Source organism: Coloeus monedula, assembly GCF_965178545.1.
Source record: "Coloeus monedula genome assembly, chromosome: 16".
Taxonomy (NCBI): Eukaryota; Metazoa; Chordata; class Aves; order Passeriformes; family Corvidae; genus Coloeus; species Coloeus monedula.
In genome coordinates, this window is record NC_138796.1 from 16,538,049 (window position 1) to 16,559,733 (window position 21,685).

At 41.2% G+C, this 21,685-nt stretch overlaps 2 protein-coding genes across 2 annotated transcripts in view; one reads left to right on the forward strand and one right to left on the reverse strand.

The window, feature by feature from the left end:
* Positions 1-21,685, reverse strand: part of IFT140 (intraflagellar transport 140) — a gene marked incomplete at both ends in the record, with an annotated part of 98,860 nt that overhangs the window by 20,736 nt on the left and 56,439 nt on the right. The window lies entirely within an intron of this gene.
* The window catches only part of TMEM204 (transmembrane protein 204), a 28,918-nt gene that overhangs the window by 4,547 nt on the left and 2,686 nt on the right, over positions 1-21,685 (forward strand). The window contains exon 2 of the mRNA XM_082292440.1: positions 9,384-9,539. Coding sequence (XP_082148566.1) covers positions 9,384-9,539 — 156 coding nt within the window. The remainder of the gene's footprint in view (positions 1-9,383; positions 9,540-21,685) is intronic.

Below are 21,685 nucleotides of genomic sequence, written 5' to 3' on the forward strand. Positions count from 1 at the left end.
TCTGGAAGATTATGCTCTTGTCTGCATCTCTTAATGCCTCAGAAAAAGCCCACGGGCAGTAGAAGCACAGCCTCAGTAAGAGCTGGGGTAAGACAGCATGTCATGAGTAGTCAACAAGGAGCTTTGTGCCCATGTCACAGGTGAGCAAGCGCAGCCCACCCAGCGATGCAGCTCCACACAGGGACACGTGAGCTACCTCGAGTGGCAAGAACACACAGCTACACCACCAGTGATGCCTCTCAGAGCCAACCCTTCTCAAAGCCACCTAGGTCCTGGCCCAGTACCATGCCAGGAATACTGCATGAACACACCAGATTACTTGGAATCAACTTAGGTATTTTTAACCACACTTCAGAGTACAAATACGCCCTTAAGTTCTGCCGTGCTCTATCTCTGGATGGGCACAGGAGATGATTTATTCATCAGCCAACGTCACAGTTCGTCCCTTTTTGTCTAAAGAACATTAGAAACAATGTGGAAATGCAGGAATAGGGAGGGGTTTAAAAGATACAAAATCTCACTGGGTTCTTCAGGGCTGCAGGAGACATAAGGAAAATTTCAACAGCAGGACGTGTGTGTCAATTTCTGATGCTCAGAGCTGGGTTGCTCGTGGGAATTCAGTTCTAACAAGGAGTGTAACCCATGCCAGGGAGAGGCACGGCATCAGAAACAGCTACATGACTGCCACAGGAACCCCAGGTAAACATTTGTCCAGCCTGGATGGATGATTGGTGCACACACATAGATACAGGGACATTTGGTGGCTGAGGCAGAATGCTGCTCAGGGTAGGAATGGGAGCTGAGGTTTGCTACAGAGGCAGCTGTTCCCCTTAATGCCCATGTCCACTGCATTTACACAAAGTTCCAATGTCTCCAAAATTTCCAATTTCTCTGAAATTTGGCTGTCTGCAAGCCAGGCTGAGTCAAGCAGCTGAGTGTGCTGTAGATGTGTTATTTGTCTATATATATGTATTTCCATAGACAGAGACCCAGAACGGAGGCCAAGTGCATCTGGAGAAGACAGGAACTACCACCAGATTCAAAAAAGCCCCAAACCTTATTATACACATGATATATATTGCCTGATAGAGTGCTCAGGCTGTTCCAGAGACGAGGCAGCACGGGCAGCTGGCAGCTCTGGGTCTGTGATTTCCCATCCTACTATCTGAAATATGAGCAACATTTAAATAAGTGACACTACTAATTTAATGATGGAGACCAGTAGAGATGAATTCTGAGAGACATGGCTTTTCAAATTGGAGTGAATGCTCATTTTAATGTCGAGGTACAATTCCGTGTACTCATTTTGGAAAAGTGCAAAACTCCTTAGGATTCGGGACAGGAAAATGAACCTAATACATGTTTCAAGGCAGTACATACACAAGTGTTGCACAGAAATACTGTCACAGCAATAAGAGTTTGGTTACTCTTACCACCAAGACTTTGAATTCAATTAAAGCATTATGAGTGAAAATGGCTCTGGAGCTTTTGAAAATTTCAGATTAATGCATTTATCAAAGCCGCCAATACAGAATACCCTGCTGAGGTTTATAAAGAGGCAAACCGTGATATCTACACAACTCATATCTCATCAGAAACAGTTGTGTCTATTAAAACTGATCACTGTACTGAAGGCTCTCAATGCTGGTTTGCAAGGGCCCATCACTTAACCATAAGCACTTGCTTATGTTGAAAATAGTAAATGGAGCCATGTCTTCACTCCAAAAGTAACGACTGAAGCTGTTATAAAAATCACCCACCAACCACACTGTCCTCTCCCCAGACAAGATCTGTCTGCCTTTCAAAATAAGTATTTAAATGTGAAGTTTCACACTTAGATGAGATGAATGGTAAAGTTCCAAAATACCTAAAGGAATGGAAGATTCCACCAGTTTGTCACATCAGAACACTATTTTAATTGTGCCAAAACAGATTGGGTTTTCCCTGCTCCCTTCCTCTTCCTTAAATCACAATTTTTAAGTGAAAAAAGCATAAATTGCATACTTCAGAAAGCCTCTCAGGAGGTGAAAACAAAATAATTTTTGAGATATCCATGCAGTCATAATTTTTAAGATATTCATCCAGCAACAGAACATACTGAGGACTCTTGTTGCTGAAAGCTCTATGGCTACTTACAAAGATTTTTTAAAAAGAGCAGGAGAGACTTCCCTTTTCAGGGCAAAGTCAGTAAGACCTGCAAACAACATGATCATGTGGAAAGGGTACAAGGCAAAAAAGAAAAAAAATAGATTCAGATCTGTTTCACTTAAAAAAAATTAGTGACTATTCAGACCATCAAAATACATCTGCATCACAGAGGCACCTCTTTAAACCCTCCCATGGTCTCAGTGACACAGTCATGCAAAGGTGCTCTGAGATACTGCCAACATTTGGCTTAGTTTGTTCCACAAGGACTTTTAAAGTGTTTCCGTATATTTCCTAACTGATCCTGGAAGGAGCTAACAATATAAATACCACAAGTTTAAATCGACAGAAGAAATTAAATGTCAAAGACTTTATAAATAGAGCACAGGTTTGGGAGGCAGAGCATGATGCTGACAGTCAATAAATAATTACAGTGGTTCTATTTATTGTCCCTATTATCTCAGAATTGTTTTAACAGTAAGTGCTGACCTCCTATGCCCATGCTGTAAACTGAAGCACGGTTGTACTTTGCACTTTCATAGTGCTCTTGGTATCCAAGGCACAGCTCCAGCTGATTTCCATGGCAGCTGCAGAGACTGCTCAGCACATCTGACCTTTGCTGACAATGGTGACATCCAAAACAAAGAAACACATGATTCATTGCCAAAAGTTTGACTGAAGTGGTTTTTTTTTAATTCTAAGGAAGGGTTTCTTCTAAAATTATTTATTAATACAGAATCCAGCTCTCTAGGTTGGAACTCATGTTTATGAACAGCATAAGTAAGAGTCAGCAAGACAGAAGCCTTGTTCTTTCTGACTCTTGCCTTTCACCCATTTAGGTTAAAGCATACTATTCTGGTAATTTTGGTACTTGGTTTGCATTTCTGAAGTCCTTATAATGTGGATTTTAAAAATTACTCCAAAAGGCTGAAAAATATGATGCATTCTTTATCTCAGAATAACACCTCAGCAGAATGACCAGTTCTAGAGGAAAACAGCATGCTCAGTTAGAATCTCTGATTAAATTAGAGAAAACCGAATTACTTATCTAGTTAGATTTTTATCAGCAGATTATGATCTCAGCCTGCAGACATCCAGCCCAAGAAGAAGTCTAGTACAGCTACTAGAAATTGAAAATGAGTTGTAACAAAAATAAATGAAGCAACCTAATGTAAGGAGCATTACCAGTTTTATCTACAATCAATTAGAAATTTCTTTTCAGAAACACAACCATTTATCCTCCTTTCCAGAATAAAGTAATGTATGAACACGAAGCATTTAAAAGGACAATCAGGTACATCTTAGAATGCATCCTAAATAATTCACCAAGTGATTAATAAATAAACCTAAGAACCATAGGAAACAGCATCAACAGAATATTTTTTTTTAAATTCCTTTCATTACAAAACCAAGAAGCAATATCCCTCAGGAGATTTAAAGAACAGATGTAATCATAGACGCAATCAGCTTCACAGCAAGCTAACGTGGCACCATCCTTCAGCTGAGCATAACCCATCCTGCATTATTAAGAGTTTAAGAGCTAATTAAGAATTTAAGTACCATTTTTGAGATGCAACAGACTTAGTGTCCCACAGTGGACAGGAATAACAGCACACTCCCAGTCGGCTCCTAGAGCTCAGATGCCAGCAGGAGATTGTGAAGGCACACAGAGCTGCTGGGAGTCAGCACTGTCCCCATGCACTGAATAAATGTGTGGTCACTAGATTCTTCCCAGGGCTGGAGACTTAGTAACTTACTCACAGAAGCTGGACTAAAGTTTACACTAAAATTTTTGTTTATCGGAAGGGGTCTTTCTCAGGGGGAGTTTTAGACTACTACGAAAATATCTTGAGCCATTTTGCTTAATCATTAAAAAGCTTCAATTCCCACTTAACTGGTTTTTTTTTCCCCTCTATGCAGACAGGAAAGGGTAAGAAACACTCACATATTAAGCAACTAACATAATGTAATTTTCCAGTGAGATCATCTTTCCTCATTATCCCAAAACACTGCAAATTACTCTCCAGAATGATTAACCTACTCCTGCAAACAGTCCTGGGGCTATCCTGGAACATAACACCAACAGTTCTGGGAGTATCATGAATCAAAACAACAAAATTGCTGCTTGTAAATAAGAAAATCAAATTAACATCTCTAATCTGGATGGATACAGCTGGTTTAGGAAGTGAGAAAAACAAGGAATCTGACTTGGTCTCATCCTTAGAGTTTGGGGTTTGACTCTTGATGGATCACTGTTTCAAACAAAGCAGAATTCATTAAGCCAGTAGCCCTGGCTGTACAAGAGTCCCATCTGGATGCCCCGTCCAGGAAATAAGTGCTTCTCAGAGAAAATGGGGCCCACAATGGGCTTCCAGAAGGAAAAAGGCAAAACCCAGCACTGTATACTGCTGAACAGCAGATACTTAGAGTGGAGTTTTTGGAGCCATTCAGCTCCAACCCTTTCCAGCTCTCAACAGCCAAGCTGCATCTTAAGGGAGGTGAATGAAGGTACTGATGCAGGGCTTGTCCTCCCTCTTTCACCTGTCAGATGGAACAAAGGAATAAACACTTTCTGCAGTGTCTAAGTCTATTCTGCTGGAAGTATTGACTTCCAGCTATAGGGAACACCCACCTCTGGCCACAGGGAGGGAACTCCATCAGAGTTAATTTTCAAGAGACAAGTGACATTAATGAGTTCAAAACAAAAAAAGTAGGATATCCAAAATACAAAATACCTATGTCATGATGGTCTTAGGCAACAGATTCTAGGAGTGAGAGGTTAACAAAAATGCCACCAGTAACTGTGCAGACACTAGACCCACTATGACCATCTTGTTTTACAAATTGTCATTAACAAACAAAATGCAAAAGTTGATGAAGTCTGCAGTGGCCACAGAAAGTGACACTGGAATCATGGCTACTATAAATGAAGCTGAAATGGTTGAACAGATGATCCTAAATTTATACTAATTATCAAATCCATAGAAAACTCATCAGAATAGACTAAAACTGGCTACTGAGGCATTTTTGCTGTACATATGATTTAAAATAGAGTAAAAGAGCACAAAGGTAAATACTAAATTTCACAGATTTTACAAAAACTATATTGCAGCCAGTTTTATAAGAGATTAGAAATATTTATTCCTGGATTGAGCAGTCATTCACGCAGGAGAAGAGCTTTGTGTCTTGGCCTTTCTCAACAAGATTTCCCTCTTCAATGGCTTTGGGCTGAGCTCTGAAGAAATACTTTGACATTGCACACTCAATTCCCTTCCTTGATCCATACTGTCTATTGGTTGTCATCACTAAATGAGGTCAGAGCTGCTGGTGCAGAAGCTCAGCTTAGGGTTGTGTATGCACAAAATAAAATTACAATGTGCTGAGCTGACAGCATGCAAAGTCACAACAGCTGTGAGTAAGGAAGCACAGTCACCTCGCACTTTCAGGCTGAACACAATTAACAAGCTCTAGTGCAAGAAGAAAGGATTTCGTGCATTACTGTAAGAGTTATACAGTACTGATGGACTGCCCAGGGTAGGGGTGGAGTCCCCATCCCTGGAGGGATCTAACAGATGTGTGGATGTGGCACCTGGGGACATGGTTAGTGGGGGCCTTGGCAGTGCTGAGGGAACAGTTGGACTTGATGATCTTATGGCTCATTTTCAGCCTAAACAATTCTATGATTCTAAGTTTGCTTTTTTCCCCAAGAGAAATCATTAACATTCTGGAACAAAACCGAAAGATGACAGATCATACATTAAACCTGTTAGAATAAGCCAACATCTCTCATATGCGAGATGGAAAGGTACTCAGGTTGTAATACCTTATTCCATAAAAATAATTGTCTCCCCATTTAATGACATCATACCAGCTACTTCCTTCTTATTCTACCAATCATCAGCCTGCTGCAGCTCCATGGACCATGTGCAACTTTCTTTTTGGTTAAAAGGAGCAGCTATGCAAAATACCCATTGCATTTCCACAGGTCTCCGAGGGGTGTCGTGTATTAGGCCAAGAAACACCCTGAAGTGTGGAGTTCTTACAAACAGTAGCAAAGATCATCAGTGTTACCCCTTCAGTGCTGCTGCACTTCCAGCTGCAGGAGAGGACAGTCAAAGAACCATTTTGTAAAGATTAAATTGTTACAAATTTGCATGAAGTTCAACTGAGTCACAGGCAGAAACTCACTACTTTTAGTATGCATGATATAACATCATCCATGGCAAAGCTAAAATGTGTAATACAGATAAGTGTTTAAAAAAGTCACAAACAGAAGCAAAAGCAAAAATTTGGTCTTAATTTCTGTGTCACAGGCCAGTATGTATTTCTGGCATAAACTTCAGACTTTTAAAGGTTATTTATATACAGAGGCTGCTTTTTTTTTTTTTTTTTTTTTTTTTGAGCTCATACATACTATATACAGACAAGGCAACAGAATCTATTATGGCAACAATTTTTTAATTTGATGCTACGGATAGTTCTATCACCAAATGAAAGTACTAATAATGGCTGCAAGTCTGCTCTTACTTTGGGCATTTCTCCTTCGAAAGTCATTACTATCTCTTCAGCAAGCACTGGTGCTCAAAGTATTAGAGAAGTCCATCTGAGTCCATCTGAATGTTCAAAGTTTTCCTGGTGTTTATGAAGTTCAGACATCTGACTGTGATTCCATTATCGCCAATGTGCTTCATGACCTGTGAGTATTCAACATGGCAAGAGATGGAAAAGCTGCCAATGCTAAAAGGGCAACTTTGGAAGTTAAACACAAAATCTTTGAACAAATTATTTTTTTGAGTAAAATAACTTTCTTCTCTGGTCAGAAATTAACTCACTAGGAGAAGCCAAAAATACTTAGTATGTTACCTTCTTAACATTTTATTCAGTGGAAAAAGTTTAATGGACTATGGTTCTTAACTAACTCTTCAGATACAATACTATATTTTATTAAATTTTAATTAAATGAGTTGCTTAGAACAACTGAAAGCTGAAGATGGCCTGTGAGGGGAAAATAGAGGGTAAACATTTTTATGACTCACAAAAGTAGGTCAGACTTCAGGATTGACACAATTAAATTTACCCTTGTTTATATCACGTTTTGTTTTCTGCACTTCCTAGCAGTCTCCTTGGAAGATCAGGAACCAAATTCTAGTGGTCAGTGCATCCACCAAACTTAAAGCCAGTTAAAACACTTCTAAAAATCTGCTGAATATTCATGTCCAGAGTCTGTCTTTCTCTAGTATATGCCAACTTAAACATGGTGCTACTTCTATTTCAGAATAGCAATGACACATAGCAAGTGATGTGGGACTGGCACAATGGTATTTGTAACTACCACCTTTTGCTAGAGAGAAAGGAAAAGGATAAAAACAGGACATCCATCAGGCTAACAGGAAAAGTCAGAAAAAAAGCCTGAATAAAAGTACCCAACTTTGTAATTAATATATTCAATTCAGTCGCCATTGGGAGACACATTTTAATCAGGTTTCTGGCCAAGACTACAGATGTCCACGTCTATAATCACTGTTGCATTTGTTCTTTAATAGAGAATCATAGATTATCTCAGGTTGGAAGGGACCTACGAGGATCACTGTGCTCAGCTCCCTGTTCCTCACAGGACTACCTAAAACTAAAACATATCACTAAGAGCAAACAAACCACAAACCACAGCTCTGGCAGCCTTGGTGCCATGACCACTGCCCTGGGGAGCCTATTCCAGTGCCCAACCACCTGCTGGGAGAAGAACCTTTTCCTAATAACCAACATAACTCTCCCCTGACACAGCTCCAGCCATTCCCTCAGGTCCTGGCAACAGACAGCAGAGATCAGCACCTCCCCCTGAGGAAGGTGCAGAATCTGACAAGGTCTTCTTCAGCCTTCTCTTCTCCAAGCTGAACTGGCCAAGTGATCTCAGCCACTCCTTGCGTGTCTTACCCTCAAGGCCTTTCACCATCCTGGTCACCCTGCCTTGGGCATACTCCCAATTACTCAATGTCCTTTTCATTTTGAGTTTGTCATCCTCCCTGTCATGGTGTTCCAGCATGGACCCTGGCCTGTACACTTTCCTTTTCAGTTCAAGATCCCTGCTCAGCCAGGCCCTCCTTCTCCCCTGCCTGCATGATTCCCCGTGCTTTGGAATTGCTGGCTCCTGCACTATTAAGAGGTCACCACTTTGCCCACAAGTCTCTCTTTACAAATTGCACATCTCAGAGGGCACCTTTTCTAGTTGGCCCTTCAGTCCCTGCACCAGAAGTTACCTTCAACATGCTTCAGAAATTTCCTGGATCTGTTTGTGTCTGTTGTACGATATTCCCAGTTGATGTCTGGAAACTTAAAATCACCCTTAAGGCCCAGGGGAGCTGATACAGAGATATCCCTTAATTCCTTGTAGTATAATTCATCAGTATCATTGTTCTGGCCGGGTGGTCAACAGTAGACCCCCACAACATACTCCAACAACTTCATTGTTAGATATTATTAGAATTAATATATATATGTATATTTACACACACACACAATTTTTACAAAGGTAACTTTTTACCTGTACATGCAGATTATGCCCTAACACCTCATTAGAACTGCCAAGCCTTGACATCTTCATTACAACCATTTCCCAACAGATGGAAATCTAAGGGTCTTTGCAGTGTATCAGAAAGATTAATAAAGGGTAAAAGAAGAAAAATTCAAGAATCCTCTAAACAAAGCTTCTGTAAACCAGTAAGACCTTAGCACTAACATCCATGGGATGTTTTTTAGGACAATACAGATGGACTAGAGGAAAAAGAAATTCAGGGTGTTATTAGTTTGTCTTAGGGATGGTTATTATTTTAGGGCATCGAAAAACTATTTATGGTTCCATTTCAGTCTGTGACACACAAATACAAAGCAAGCATCAATCCTGCCCCAAACAGTTCTATGGATTACAGGCAGAATCTTCAGTGAAGAGAATTCCAGCATCTCCAATGAGCCATTCTGGGAAATTAGCTGCTTGTTTCATGCACTGAAGCAATACTGAGAGGATGCTGTGCAACTAAAGGAAAGAATCAATACACATCCTGATGAAAATCCTTTCTTAATCAGACCCCAGGGAAGGCAGTTAGAGCAAGGGACTGCTGGGAGAAGGGACTGCTGTCTGAGAATTGTTTTCTGTGGACTGACAAACTTTATATTCCTTCTCAGTCAGGATTTCCTTTTTCCCAATTTTATACTGTTGTAACTTTATGCTGCTTCTGTTTCCCTAGTGCAGTTCGACATGATGCGCGCCTGCAACCTCATTGCCACGGTGGCTCTGACTGCCGGCCAGCTCCTCTTCGTCCTGGGGCTGATGGAGCTCCCCATCATCTCCCAGGATACCCAGTGGTGGGAGGAGGCCATAGCTGCTGTGTTCCAGCTTGCCAGTAAGTGCATTCCTTTCTCCCGATGGAAAAGTACTCAGTCTACTAAATCCAGGTGGAAAAGTGTTTCTTACTTTATAAATCTTTCAAGTACAAAGAATAGCAAAAAGGCTTATATCTAAAAGCAAGTCCATTGTCTCTGACAAGCTCTCCCCATGAGATTCTGCAGCACGTGAATAGAAGCTTTTTTATCTGGCATATATCATAATGAGGCTTCTGCCAACCAAAAAAAACCCAAGCCTTTATTATTTCCTATGAAACCAGGAAGGCAAACATAAGAGAAACAAACTGGATATGTCGTAATCCCACAATTTAGCAGGGCAAAATATACTAAAGGAACTGTGAGAAAGCAGAGCAGAAGGGCTGAGCAAATTTTTGAAGTCTTGTTGAAACATGTTTATTTGATTTTAGCTTACTGAATTTTACTCAATGACCACCAGCTGGATTTTGACAAACAGATAGATCTGCAGTCCAGCAAAGAAAGCCACAGTCAATTCATACCACTGACTGCCATAAATAAAATTCCCTCAGCAATTCTCATGGACTGTATACAGAACTGCATGAGGAAAAGAGGAAGTGGGTTTATCACAATTCCATTTTGACAACAGTGTCAACAAAGTGTAAACATTCTGCAATAATACCTTTCATTACTACATAAAGTAAGTAACTTCAGTATTCATTACAGTAAGAGTCCAATCCTACACAATATTCATGCAGGAAACTGTCATTAATGGAGTAACATTCAAGCTGTTTACAAGATCAGATTAAGAACACAACATTTATATATATCTATAAATATATTATTAATGCAAAGAACAGGTTATAATAAAGCAACACCATTTAATTTAAAGTTTTGATTTCAACTTTAGCAACTGAGAATATTAAGAATGGCATAAAACTACTGAGACCTTATGTTTACACCACTGCAAAATCAGAATCTGGCCTAGATCATTTAAATACAGTCTCCTAGCAATAAAATGGTTAGGTTTTTTAGGTCCATTAAGGATGAGGAACCTGAAATCCAGATGAGAGGAGGAGACTGCAGAGGTTCTTTAACCCTCAGAGCACCTGATCCATCTTCCAGGTACAGCAAGAGCCTCAAGCACCAGTCAGTGCTTCCAAAAGGCGGATATACAGCCTTGCCATAAAAGCCCTCCCTACAGCCCCTTCGTGTGTGTGTAACTGTGGATACCTTCTGGATAGTTCTCCCTGACTGTCGGCGTGATGCCTGCTGTACTCTCCCATCCTCTCCAAACTTGACCTGTCTGTTTTTCCAGAGCGGAAATGCATTCTGGCCCTGTTTGGATGTGTTCTTTCATTGACAAACAGCACAGGGGACAGACGTGGGCCTTTCTTCTACCATGGCTGCTAATTTTAGACTGGGCTTTTTTTTTTGGTTTTTTTTTTTTTCCTGTGCTGGAGTCTGTTTTAAACACAGTCAGAGAGAGACTGAAGGGCGCCAGGATATCCCGACGCAGGAGGAGGAAATGCCTGCTATTACCTGTTATGCAAGCTGAACCTTGAAATCCCCAGTGCTGGGAGGAGACAGGGGAGAAAAGCCACAGTCAGAACCATTAAGAAAATACTAATAAGAATGGCTGAAGAAGCTTTTGGATCAAGGAGCTCATCTGCCTGCCTATGTTCAAAAGGAGTGAAGGGATGGATCTGGCAGCCTGTGATGATATGAAGACATCGTATCATCACAGGCTGCCAGATATCATACTGTGCTGTGTGAATCTGCAGAAATAACACAGTCACTATCCCTGCCCCATTCCCCATCCCCCTTTGCAGTTATGCCACACTCTCCTTTACCATCATCAGATGGTTTTCTGCCCTGAAGTCATGATACTCATTTTACATCTCATTATCTTAATGTCACTTTACTTTTACACAAATTCCTTCCTGATATCCAGAACAATCACCTGAAGTTTTCTAGAATGCATACTTTTGAAAAAGGTGGGAAGAAGCCATTATATCTGCATTAACCCAATATAAAATAGACTTTCTGGAGACCTCCTTAGTTTTCCAGAAGAGTGGTACATCAACTGCTGATTCCCTGGGCGATCAGGGGTCTGCACTCACTAAACTCCCTGGACTGGGCCCAGGCGACAGCATTTTAGACATTATGGATGAAGTGTCTTTGATATCAGACAAAAACCATGCACAGACAGTGAGCAAGCCCAGCATTTCCATGCTCTGATCAAGGGCTGCTGCTGCATCTGGAGACCAAGAGTCCTATACTGAAGGGGAAGACAGTGGCCACCCCAGGTCCTGTGAGCCACTGTCTCCACTCTGAGACAGTAACCTCTCAGCCATTCTCAAAGAAAAGGAGCAATATTGAGCAAAAACATCAGAACAGTGAATATGACACTTGTATTTAAAAGCACTTGTCCCATGCAAATGATCCAAGAGAAACCCCTGCCAGACTCTCTCCTGCTTCATTTGAAGAGTTAAAGACAAGGTACTTTAGGTCAGACGGATCATTTGTGTGAGAAGAGCATTTAAGAATGAACAAACTTAGATCTTATTAAACATTTCTGAAGTACTGGCTGGGTAATTTCTGTTTGTTACACTTTCAAATGAAAGAACACCAGCATCTACCTCCTGTTTTTTCCTTTTCAAAATCCAAATGATCTGAAGAATTGTTGTGCAATTCCTCATCCTTACATTCTGAAATCCTTAATTTCAGAAATTATCTTGAATCATATTCCCTCTAATTCCAACTTCTGCTTGATCTCTTTCATCCTGGAATACGCCAACAAGTGCTGAAGAGAACTGCAATGGTCACTGATAGAATGAAATCTCATATTGTGGGGAAAGGCTCAACCTACAATTTTCTTGGTTTTACTCAACTGAAACTGTGTAGATTTCACAACAGTTTCCCATGGTCTGAACAAAAGTCCTTGTTAGCTTAGAAAACTAAGTGTGCTAAGTATTACCTGCAAAGTCTATCACAAGCTCAAATCAATGATCCTAGATCCACTGGAGCTTGCGGTGGCTCCAGGCTCCACCACTTCCTCACTCCTGCCACCTGCACAAGCATTTGACAGCCATTCAAAAAGGATGGACCTCTGACAGAAAATAAAGCCCCAGGAAGCAAAGAGGAAGGAAAGAAGAGAGGAAACAGCAATGCTGTTTGGGACAGCAGTGGGATTCACACAGCTACAAAGCTCCACAGCCTCACACCTCCCTGTTAACAGGAAAGTGAGCTGTTTGCTTTGGAAAAGGCTCCTGGTGAAAATGGAACCAGCATCGTACATGGAATTTTGTGTCAATGCTCAGAAATTTCCCTCTAGAGGGTTTTGGGGTTTCTGTTTTTTTCCAAGGACCTGTTACAAACTCCACATGCTGAATAGGATGGATAACAGCTGACAGAAGAGCTGTTGGAAAGGGAAATCCTTACTAATAGGACAGGGAAGAAAGAGCACTTCAGTGGATATTGAACTACTACAAACAGTAATCTGCCAGACAGGATCAGGCCTTGAGGGTCTCCAGCCAAGTCTTGATCTTGTCCACTGATGATTATCACAAACTTCAGAGAAAAAGATCAGAAACTTAACGGGGAAAATCTGGGATAGAATATCCCTTACATTAGATCTCATCCTGATTCCTGAATGTCCAAGACTTTGCTTCAATGTATTCAGCAAATGATCAACAAAGCTGTTAAGGGAGTCTACATGGTTCAAACAGGAGGGGGAGATGTTGGAGTGAAAGCTCCTCTGGACTCAGGCCCAGAGGAAAGCCAAAGCACAGGGGTTGAATTAAAACCTTTGGACCAGCTGAGATACATGAAGTCACACCAAAGCGAAATAGAAATATAGATTTTTAAACTTTTATTAGAAATATATGCTAAGTGCCTTAAACATTAAAAAACTGTAGCAGAGACTTTAAACACAGTTCTTGCTGCAGCAGTGTTACCTTTTCACAGTGTTACCTGAATCATAATGACTAATATTTTGCAAGTCCACTTTCAGCATTAAATAACTTTAATACATAATATCCTGAAGATTAAAAAGTTTCATGTTCCTACTCAGCTTGTCATTTAAAGCCAAATAGTCTCACATTTCTTGAATTTCAAGCATTGCATTCCAGCTTTCCCCAACATGTTTTTCTGATGACAGTGTTTCAGTCCTGACCCCTAATGCATCACAGGAAAGCTGAGCTCATGCATACTTTAATTTCTGTGCTCTTAAAACTAAATCAAACAATTTTTGAATCATCTTCTCCAACCACTTTAGATCAGCTGATATCCAGAAAACCTCACTGTAGAAAAGAACAGCACAGCAGCCATTGGAAAACATGGCTGAAGATATTCCTGAGAGCAATGTGATCCTGAGTTCTGTATTACTTCTTTCCACCTTTTTGCTTCATAACACCCTCAAGCCAGGTGTGTTCTAAGATGAAGTCTATGGAACCATAAACCTAAAACTTCCTGAAAAGGCAGCAAGTAAATAAGGTGCTCTAAGTAACCTAAAAATCACAGCAAAAATAGAGATTCTGCTTGATTTGTACTAAATGTTTTCATTATTTGTCAATTTTATTTCACCCTCAGTGCCAAACTTTCCCGTTCTTTATGTGAACCACAAATGTCACAGTAAAGTGATTTTGTTTTCACACATTTGCAAAAGGAAACACATTTGCAAAGATCCTAAAATCTGGATGTCTATCTCATTTATTTTGTTGGAAATGGTTCCCACAAGCAGCAGAACCAGCAAACTGGGAAGGACAGTAGCTCACAAGAAGTGTGGTGAACTCCTCATCTAATATAGCTGCAGCAGGGAGAAGATCTGCCTGTATTCTTTTAGGCTAAACACTGATAAGAACAGCAGGCAGGTTGTAGCATCTCAATGTCAGGGGCACATATTCTGATTAGAAATGTGGTAAAAAATCTATTAACAGATAAATATAATTTGGATATACAAGAATAAGGAGCATGTAATGCAGAGAAAAGTGTGTGAGACAGAAAGTATCTCAACTCAACTATTCACTTAATTGCTTATGAACATGCACATTAAATATACATGGAGGTGTTTCCTAAAACTCTTTCAAACCCAGTTGCCTTGCTAGATCCAATTATGCAGCTCTTACCCTCTGATGTATCCAGAGATGAACAGAGCACTTAACAACAAAAGCAGAAGATGACACTGAAATGCCCAGGAAGATCACCTGTCAATGACTGCTTCTCTCTGCACAGGGTATTTTTGCTCAGGCTGACCCCACGTGGAGTACTGCAGGCAGGTTTGGGATCCTCAGCATGAGACAGACATGGACCTATGGGAGTGGATCCAGAGGAGGCCATGAAGATGCTCCAAGGGTTGGAGCATCTCTGTAGCAGAGACAGGCTGGGACAGCTGGGGGTGTTCAGCCTGGAGAAGAGAAGGTTCTGGGGAAAACTTACTGTGGCTTTTCAGTACAAAAAGGGTACTTGGTGCTTAACAAAAGACAGAGATGACTTTTTACGTGGGCAGACAGCGATAGGACAAGGGGAATGGATTTAAGCTGGAAAAGGGAAGATTTAGATTAAATGCCAGGAAGAAAGTCTTTCCTGTGAGGGTGGGGAGGCCCTGGCACACAGAGCAGCTGTGGCTGCCCCCGGATCCCTGGCAGTGTCCAAGGCCAGGTTGGATGGGGCTTGGAGCAGCCTGGGACAGTGGGTGTCCCTGCCCATGGCAGGGGTTGGAATGAGATGGTTTTAAAAGATTCTTTTCAACCCAAAACATTCCACAGTTCTGATTCCAGACAGGAGCCCACAGCTATGTCTGATATGAGGCCTACTACAACTAAAGCAGAGCTTTAACTGGCTCCAGCTGCCTCAGAATCCAAGAGGCCAAGCAATGCTCATATTCGACAACAAGTGTGAGAGTCTTCACATTTATCCTTATTTAAGCAGCTGCCCAAGAGGAATTCTGCCTAGTTCACTGGGAATACTCTTCAACATTCCATTCATAGGCTGGCATAATTTCTAAGGAAGCCTCCAAAAGGTAACCAACAAAAGCAATTTACTGTCAATAGACCTAAACTGGTTAAAGATTTCACACGTAAAGTAGGATTCACTGCCTTACACTAACTAAATCTCCCATCAGGTTAAAGACAGGGACTGACAAACTCAAACAACACAAGTAGAAAGCCCTTATAATTCAGAAAAGTGAGCAACAAAAGGGTCTTATCACCCCTGAGAAGCTGTGCTACTCACATGTTTAATTCTAAGATGTTACATACTACCAAAATGCTTGGAAGGAAATTTTAAATTAGAAGCAAGCAAAACAAAAAACCAAAAAAACCCAACCCCAAACAGATTACTGTATTTAGCAATGTACAACTTAAACCTCAAAGGTCACTTGACTCTAATGGTCACACTCTAATTCCCTGTGCTATTAGAAACCAAAGCATCATCCAGCCTGGTGCTACAATGAAGATCACATGATGATTACAGAGGCTCCATATGTGCCTTGAACTGTAACAACTTCTTTTGTGTCAAGCTGATACAAGAAAAGGTGTTTATTAATAAATAATTTGTGTAAGACCTATAGGAATGACTTTATGAATCTATCTCATGCTGATAAATACAGCTGAGCTCCTACAAACAGCCCATTTGGGCGTGTGACTCATCACAGCTAAATCACTCCCTGTGAAACTTGGTGGGGTACACAGAAAAAAGAGTGAAATATTTCCCTCCCCTGTTTGCAGTTCTGCACAAGCATGGGTGGTGTATTCTCAACACTGGCTGTTCTATTTTCCTTCTTCTCCCTTTTCCTGGCAGCAAATTCATCCTCCAGGACAAGCTGTAAAGAGGAGGATTATAAGTCCCGATATAGACTTGCTGGTGACCTAGAAAACACAATGCAGATTTCTTCAAGTGCACTAACAAAAAGGAAGAATGAGAATCAAGGGGTGTCTGAAAAAAACCAACAAACTATCACAGAAATAAAAAAGTGACTATGAGAGTTCTTTTAAAATGCCAAAATTCTGTAGTTGGCTTGCAGCCAGCCTCAAACAGGAAATCAGCATACAGATCTGAAATGTAAGTTCAAAAAGTAACATTCTCCCAGCCCACCCCCACTACCACAGTCAATACTGTTCCAACCAAAAGTCTTCTGAGTGACTTGGTTATCTGTTTCCTTCCCCAGCGGAAAAGCCACCCCCCTCCCAGCTTGTTTTGCTGCAGATGGGAAACAACTAGAGATAAACAGCAGTTCTATGGGGAAAAAAAGCACTTCAAGTAATCTCATCAGGATTTTTTGTGAAGTTGTGGCCTCTGTGAACTCTTGAGACAATACACAATAAAATTATCTGAAATCGATTGATGTACTTAAATTAATTCAGGGAAATTGAGCCATATATCTCAAAGTCTTGTCATCACTACAAAACAGAAAAGAAACTAAATCAGACGAAAATGTTCAATATTTTCATAAATATGTCCTTTCTACAGCCCTTTTCAACCTGTATTGTACACTGTGAGCTCAAGAAGCCTGATGGCAAAGAGAGCAATTTTCTGGTTATTTTTAGTAGAGTTGTTTATGGGAAACAGTCTTGGAAGCCAACTGTCTTCCTCTAGGTATTTTATTGGAACACAAACTGAATTCAGACATCGCTACAAATATCTATCTAAAAAGTGAAAAGTCACCACAGTCAGCTCTGGAGACTATTCTTAAAACAAGGTTAATTTTTATAGAGATACTTCTAACTATTACATGGCACAAATATGTGAACTGCATATTTTTGCCCAGACTAAATGTTCCACCCCAGTTCTTGGCTGGTGTACAAGAAGACTCTTCTAAGGGCAAGGAAAACATATGTAGCACATTGGAACACTGCTTCAAGAAGTCCAAGTTTGATTAAGCTGTTACGGACAAAATCTATCCAAGCGAACTGTGGGGTTTCCACATATCATCATCTCACAAAAGCAGCATTCATCAAAATTTAAAACTCACCATCCTATGCAAACTCAGCCTTTTTGGATCATTATGATTTTTTCACTCTTTACTCTGGAGTTCCTACATTTACAATTCCCATATCGAGCCATGCTACTATGAAATAAGAATGCTGGAAAATAACCTTCTCAGTGACACTTCTATTCTGGAGTTCTCTGACTCTTGCAGAACTGTAAAACTAATTGTATGAACTCTACAGTAGCATGCTTCCACCTCTGTTGCCTCTGTCATATGTTTGTTCTTAAATGTCAGTGCCTGTCTAAACTGTAGCAAAGGATCCTAAACAGAACGTACATTTTCACTCAAGAGCTCTGGCAACTGGCTCCTGCAATCTGTCAATTTGGGGAGCTCTCAAACCCAGTTCCTCTACCCCACTCAGCCACTGGCACAGAACTGGGAAAGGAGATAAAGCCTCTTGCATGACTGGCTGATCATCTGAGCAGGGTTCAGGCAAAGGGCTTGTGAAGGAAAATCGACCTTCTAGCAAAAATAGCTTTATTTTGGGACTTGTAAGGAAGCCTTAGTGGCTTTTCCTGGTGGATAATGGCTCCATCAGATAGAACATGGAGGTGTTAAGCCATTTAGGACAGTAATTGGCCATAAGTAATACAAAAGCAAGAAAGACAAAGCTAAGTAATTTCATTAAAAGCCAGGTATTTGGAAAAACTTTTAAATATTGAAAATATTCCTACAGTGGAAATTAAGCTGCAAGACACAACATAGCATCAGGGTTACTCTGTGTAACTGGTATTCCTGAATCCATGTCCCTCTGCCAAGAGAGCCTCAAAAAAATACTGCAAGATAGTGTGAAGTGGACTGTTGTTAATATCTATAACTGTCCCTTAGAGGTACCTGTGAGTGGTCACTGGTCCAAACAGCTTCTGCTCAAAGTTCTTCCTGCTTAAGGTTTTACGATTTTCTTCACACTTTTAAAAGAAAATTAACACTTTATGGATTCCCTGTGAAAGTGTGTGTGAATTGGAAATGAGTTCTGAAAGGACAACTGAAAAGGAAAACTGATTACACAAAGTCTTCTCATGTGCTGGACTAAGTAAGATGGGTCTCTTGATTTGTATCAATACTCTCCCTCCTGCCAATTTTAAACCACAAGATGAAGAGGGTCAACTCAGCTGCAGGGGGTGCAAGCATCTCCTTTCCTCTCAACTTCCTACTTTCATAAGAAAATGGCTATCTACCATCCTTTGAACAGTGGACTGCAAAGCAGTATCAGTGTCTATCATCCTTATAAGACCTACATGAAGATGTAGACATCCAAATTCTTTATAAGCATATCACAACTAGCATGCTCTGCTCCCAATGCTCTGAAATACAGAATAAACACACGAAGTTGTATCATCCTGGTTCCACAGATGGGGAACCGAGCCATCTGAGAGGAAAGCTTAAAAAACCTGATGTCTCTCACAAAACAGAACCTCACCTCCCCCTCTCTTCTTTACCATGTGCCTCAGGACAAACTGAACTTGAAGACTGACACTGGAAATAAGGGGAAAGTATTTTATTTGCACCAGCAAATCATTATTGTATGGATCAGTGATTTCTGCAACTCAGTGTGCTCCACATGGCCACATTCTCTCCAAATGAAACTTGTTCATTTATAACTAAGCTGAACCATAAAATAACTACCAGACTTACTGACAAAACCAAGGAGTTACTGTATCCTTACAACTGGGTCAATAACCTAAAACCCATCCAAGGTATATCAGGCTTTTTTCACATCAGAGTGGGGAAAGAGCAGTAAAGAGCTACTCCTCCCATAAGAACCTATTTCCTCCTCATTTGTCCTCTGGCAGAGAAATGCCTCGCTCCAAACCCTCTCTGGACAAGCCAGCTGTGACACAGTGCTACCTCAGGAGAAGGTGCAGCAAGCAACTGAGTTGCAAACCACCTTCTAGGTAGACACAGGAGAGCCAAGGATGCCAGACATTCATTCATTCATTCATTCATTCATTCATTCATTCATTCATTCATTCAGTGTTTATATTATGAGGAAGGGGATTCAGCCTTCATTTTACTGACTCTGAGAATGGTACAAGTGTCACACCTTTAAGTAATGATTGATTGTTTTCCTCCTACTTGTATTTCATTTCCCTTCTCTGTGGTTTTTATCTGTTTGTAACTTGTGTCTTTTCCATCTTCACTGTATTACTAGTACTCTTTTAAGAAAAAAACTTGATACAATGCACACTCAGAATGTGCTCTTTCATGGAAGATCAAGGACCAGGGCCAGGGGTCACACCATTGCCATGTATCCATGGGGACAGTGTTGGCAGGCACAGCCACTGTGGCTAGCTGAGAAAACACAATGCAGCCCCTGGGACTTGCTCTTGACTTCTCCTTGCCCATGAACTTACGGAGATGGTGTCCAGATATGTTCTGGCATTTCATGGATATCTGTTTATTCCAGTCTTCCTTCATGAAGGGGTCCTTTTGGCAATGACATTCCTTTGTTATGGTGGTGCTTAAGGAAGTGTATAGGAGAACAAAAAGAAAATCTTTTTTTGGTTAGTGAGACCTATTTGCCCCTTTGTGTTTGTTTCAATCTAATTACATCCATGAATTTCTTGTTTTATAAAAAGCTGAAAAGTAGGTTTTTTTGACAATAGGTACAGGAAGAGAGACTAGGCTGGAGCCCCTCTGCTCTGAAGCCAGGCTGGGAGAGCTGGGGATGTTCAGCCTAGAGAAGAGGAGGCTCTGAGAACTTAGAGCCCGAAGGGCCTAAAGGGGCTCCAAGAGAGCTGAAGAGGAACTGTGGACAAGAGCTTGGAGTGACAGGACAAGGGGGAATGGTTTCCCACAGCCAGAGGGCAGGGATAGATGGAATACTGGAAAGAAATTGCTCCCTGTGAGGGTGGGGAGGCCCTGGCACAGGGTGCCCAGAGAAGCTGTGGCTGCCCCTGGATCCCTGGCAGTGCCCAAGGCCTTGGACTTGGAGCAACCTGGGACAGTGGAAGGTGTCCCTGCCCATGGCAGGGGCTGGAATGCAACGAGCTTTAAGGTTCCTTCCGACCCGAATGTCTTTGGGTGACTTTATGATGTGTATCCCATATCGCTGCCCTATGCCCAGGACTTAATTTTGTGCCTTTCTATGCCTTTAAACTGAGCCTGAGAGGGGGGAGGAAAAACTGAGCAAAACTTCTTCAAAGCAGTTTGCAGCTTGCTCAAGGTCACACAGAGATAGAGATGGCTCTCTGTGTTCAGCTGTGGCAGGAGAGCGAGAGCGGAGGGAAGCATCCAGCTTGCTTTCTTTCCCGCCAGTTTTCAGACAGGTTTTCAGCTCCTTTTCCTCCAGAGAGTTGAACTTTTGTTTTCCCGGGACTTCGGGGGGTTTTTTGCCTTTTCTCTGCTGGACTGTTTCAACATCAGAATGCATTGGGAGGACTTTCCACTGAGGCCTTGGGCCTGGAGGTGGGCCCACCACCCTGTCCCAGCTCCCAGGAGGGGGAGAGAGAAACTACGGAAGGACTCTGAAATTTTCCCAGGTTTTCTCTCTACAGCGAGAGGTTTCATTATTTAGCATTAGTAATTTTTTCTCTGTGTGTTTGTTAAATAAATAGTTTTTATCTCTTTCACTTTCCTTCGAGGAAAAAGTTTCTTTTTTCCCAAACCTGGTGGGGGAGGGGTGGTTTGTAACCTGCCTTCTCTCAGGGGATATACTTCTAAATTTGGCCAAACTGGCACACCGAACCATTCTGGGATTGCATGGTTCTGTGATAATAAAATAAACAGAGGGCAGAAAAGTAATCATGTGGTTATCAATGCATTCTTGAGGGAAAGGGCAGTCTCAGTAATATAAAAAAGGAGGTATAAAGGGATACAGATTGCCCCTTGATCTAACGTGGATCTCCTGCATGACTAGAACAGACACCCCACCTCACTCCTGAAATAACATTACTATTCATCAGTAATGTAACCACCACAGAGAAAGTGACAATTTTTTTTTTTTTTTCCAGTTTTTTTGCAAATCACGTTGTGACACCTGAATGGAAATGCTGGACAAATGCAGCGTTATTGCTCTAATATTACCTACCTTTTAGGGAACTTAGCACTGCGCTTAAGGTTATGAGGGCAATAGAAATGTTGCCTTCAGTAGCTTCTGGAGACATGAAATTACTTCTGCCTCATAACATCTTCTTCCAGCAAGAAAAAGCAGGACCACAAAGTTCCATTTATTTCACCTTCCCCTTTTTTTAAGTTTCT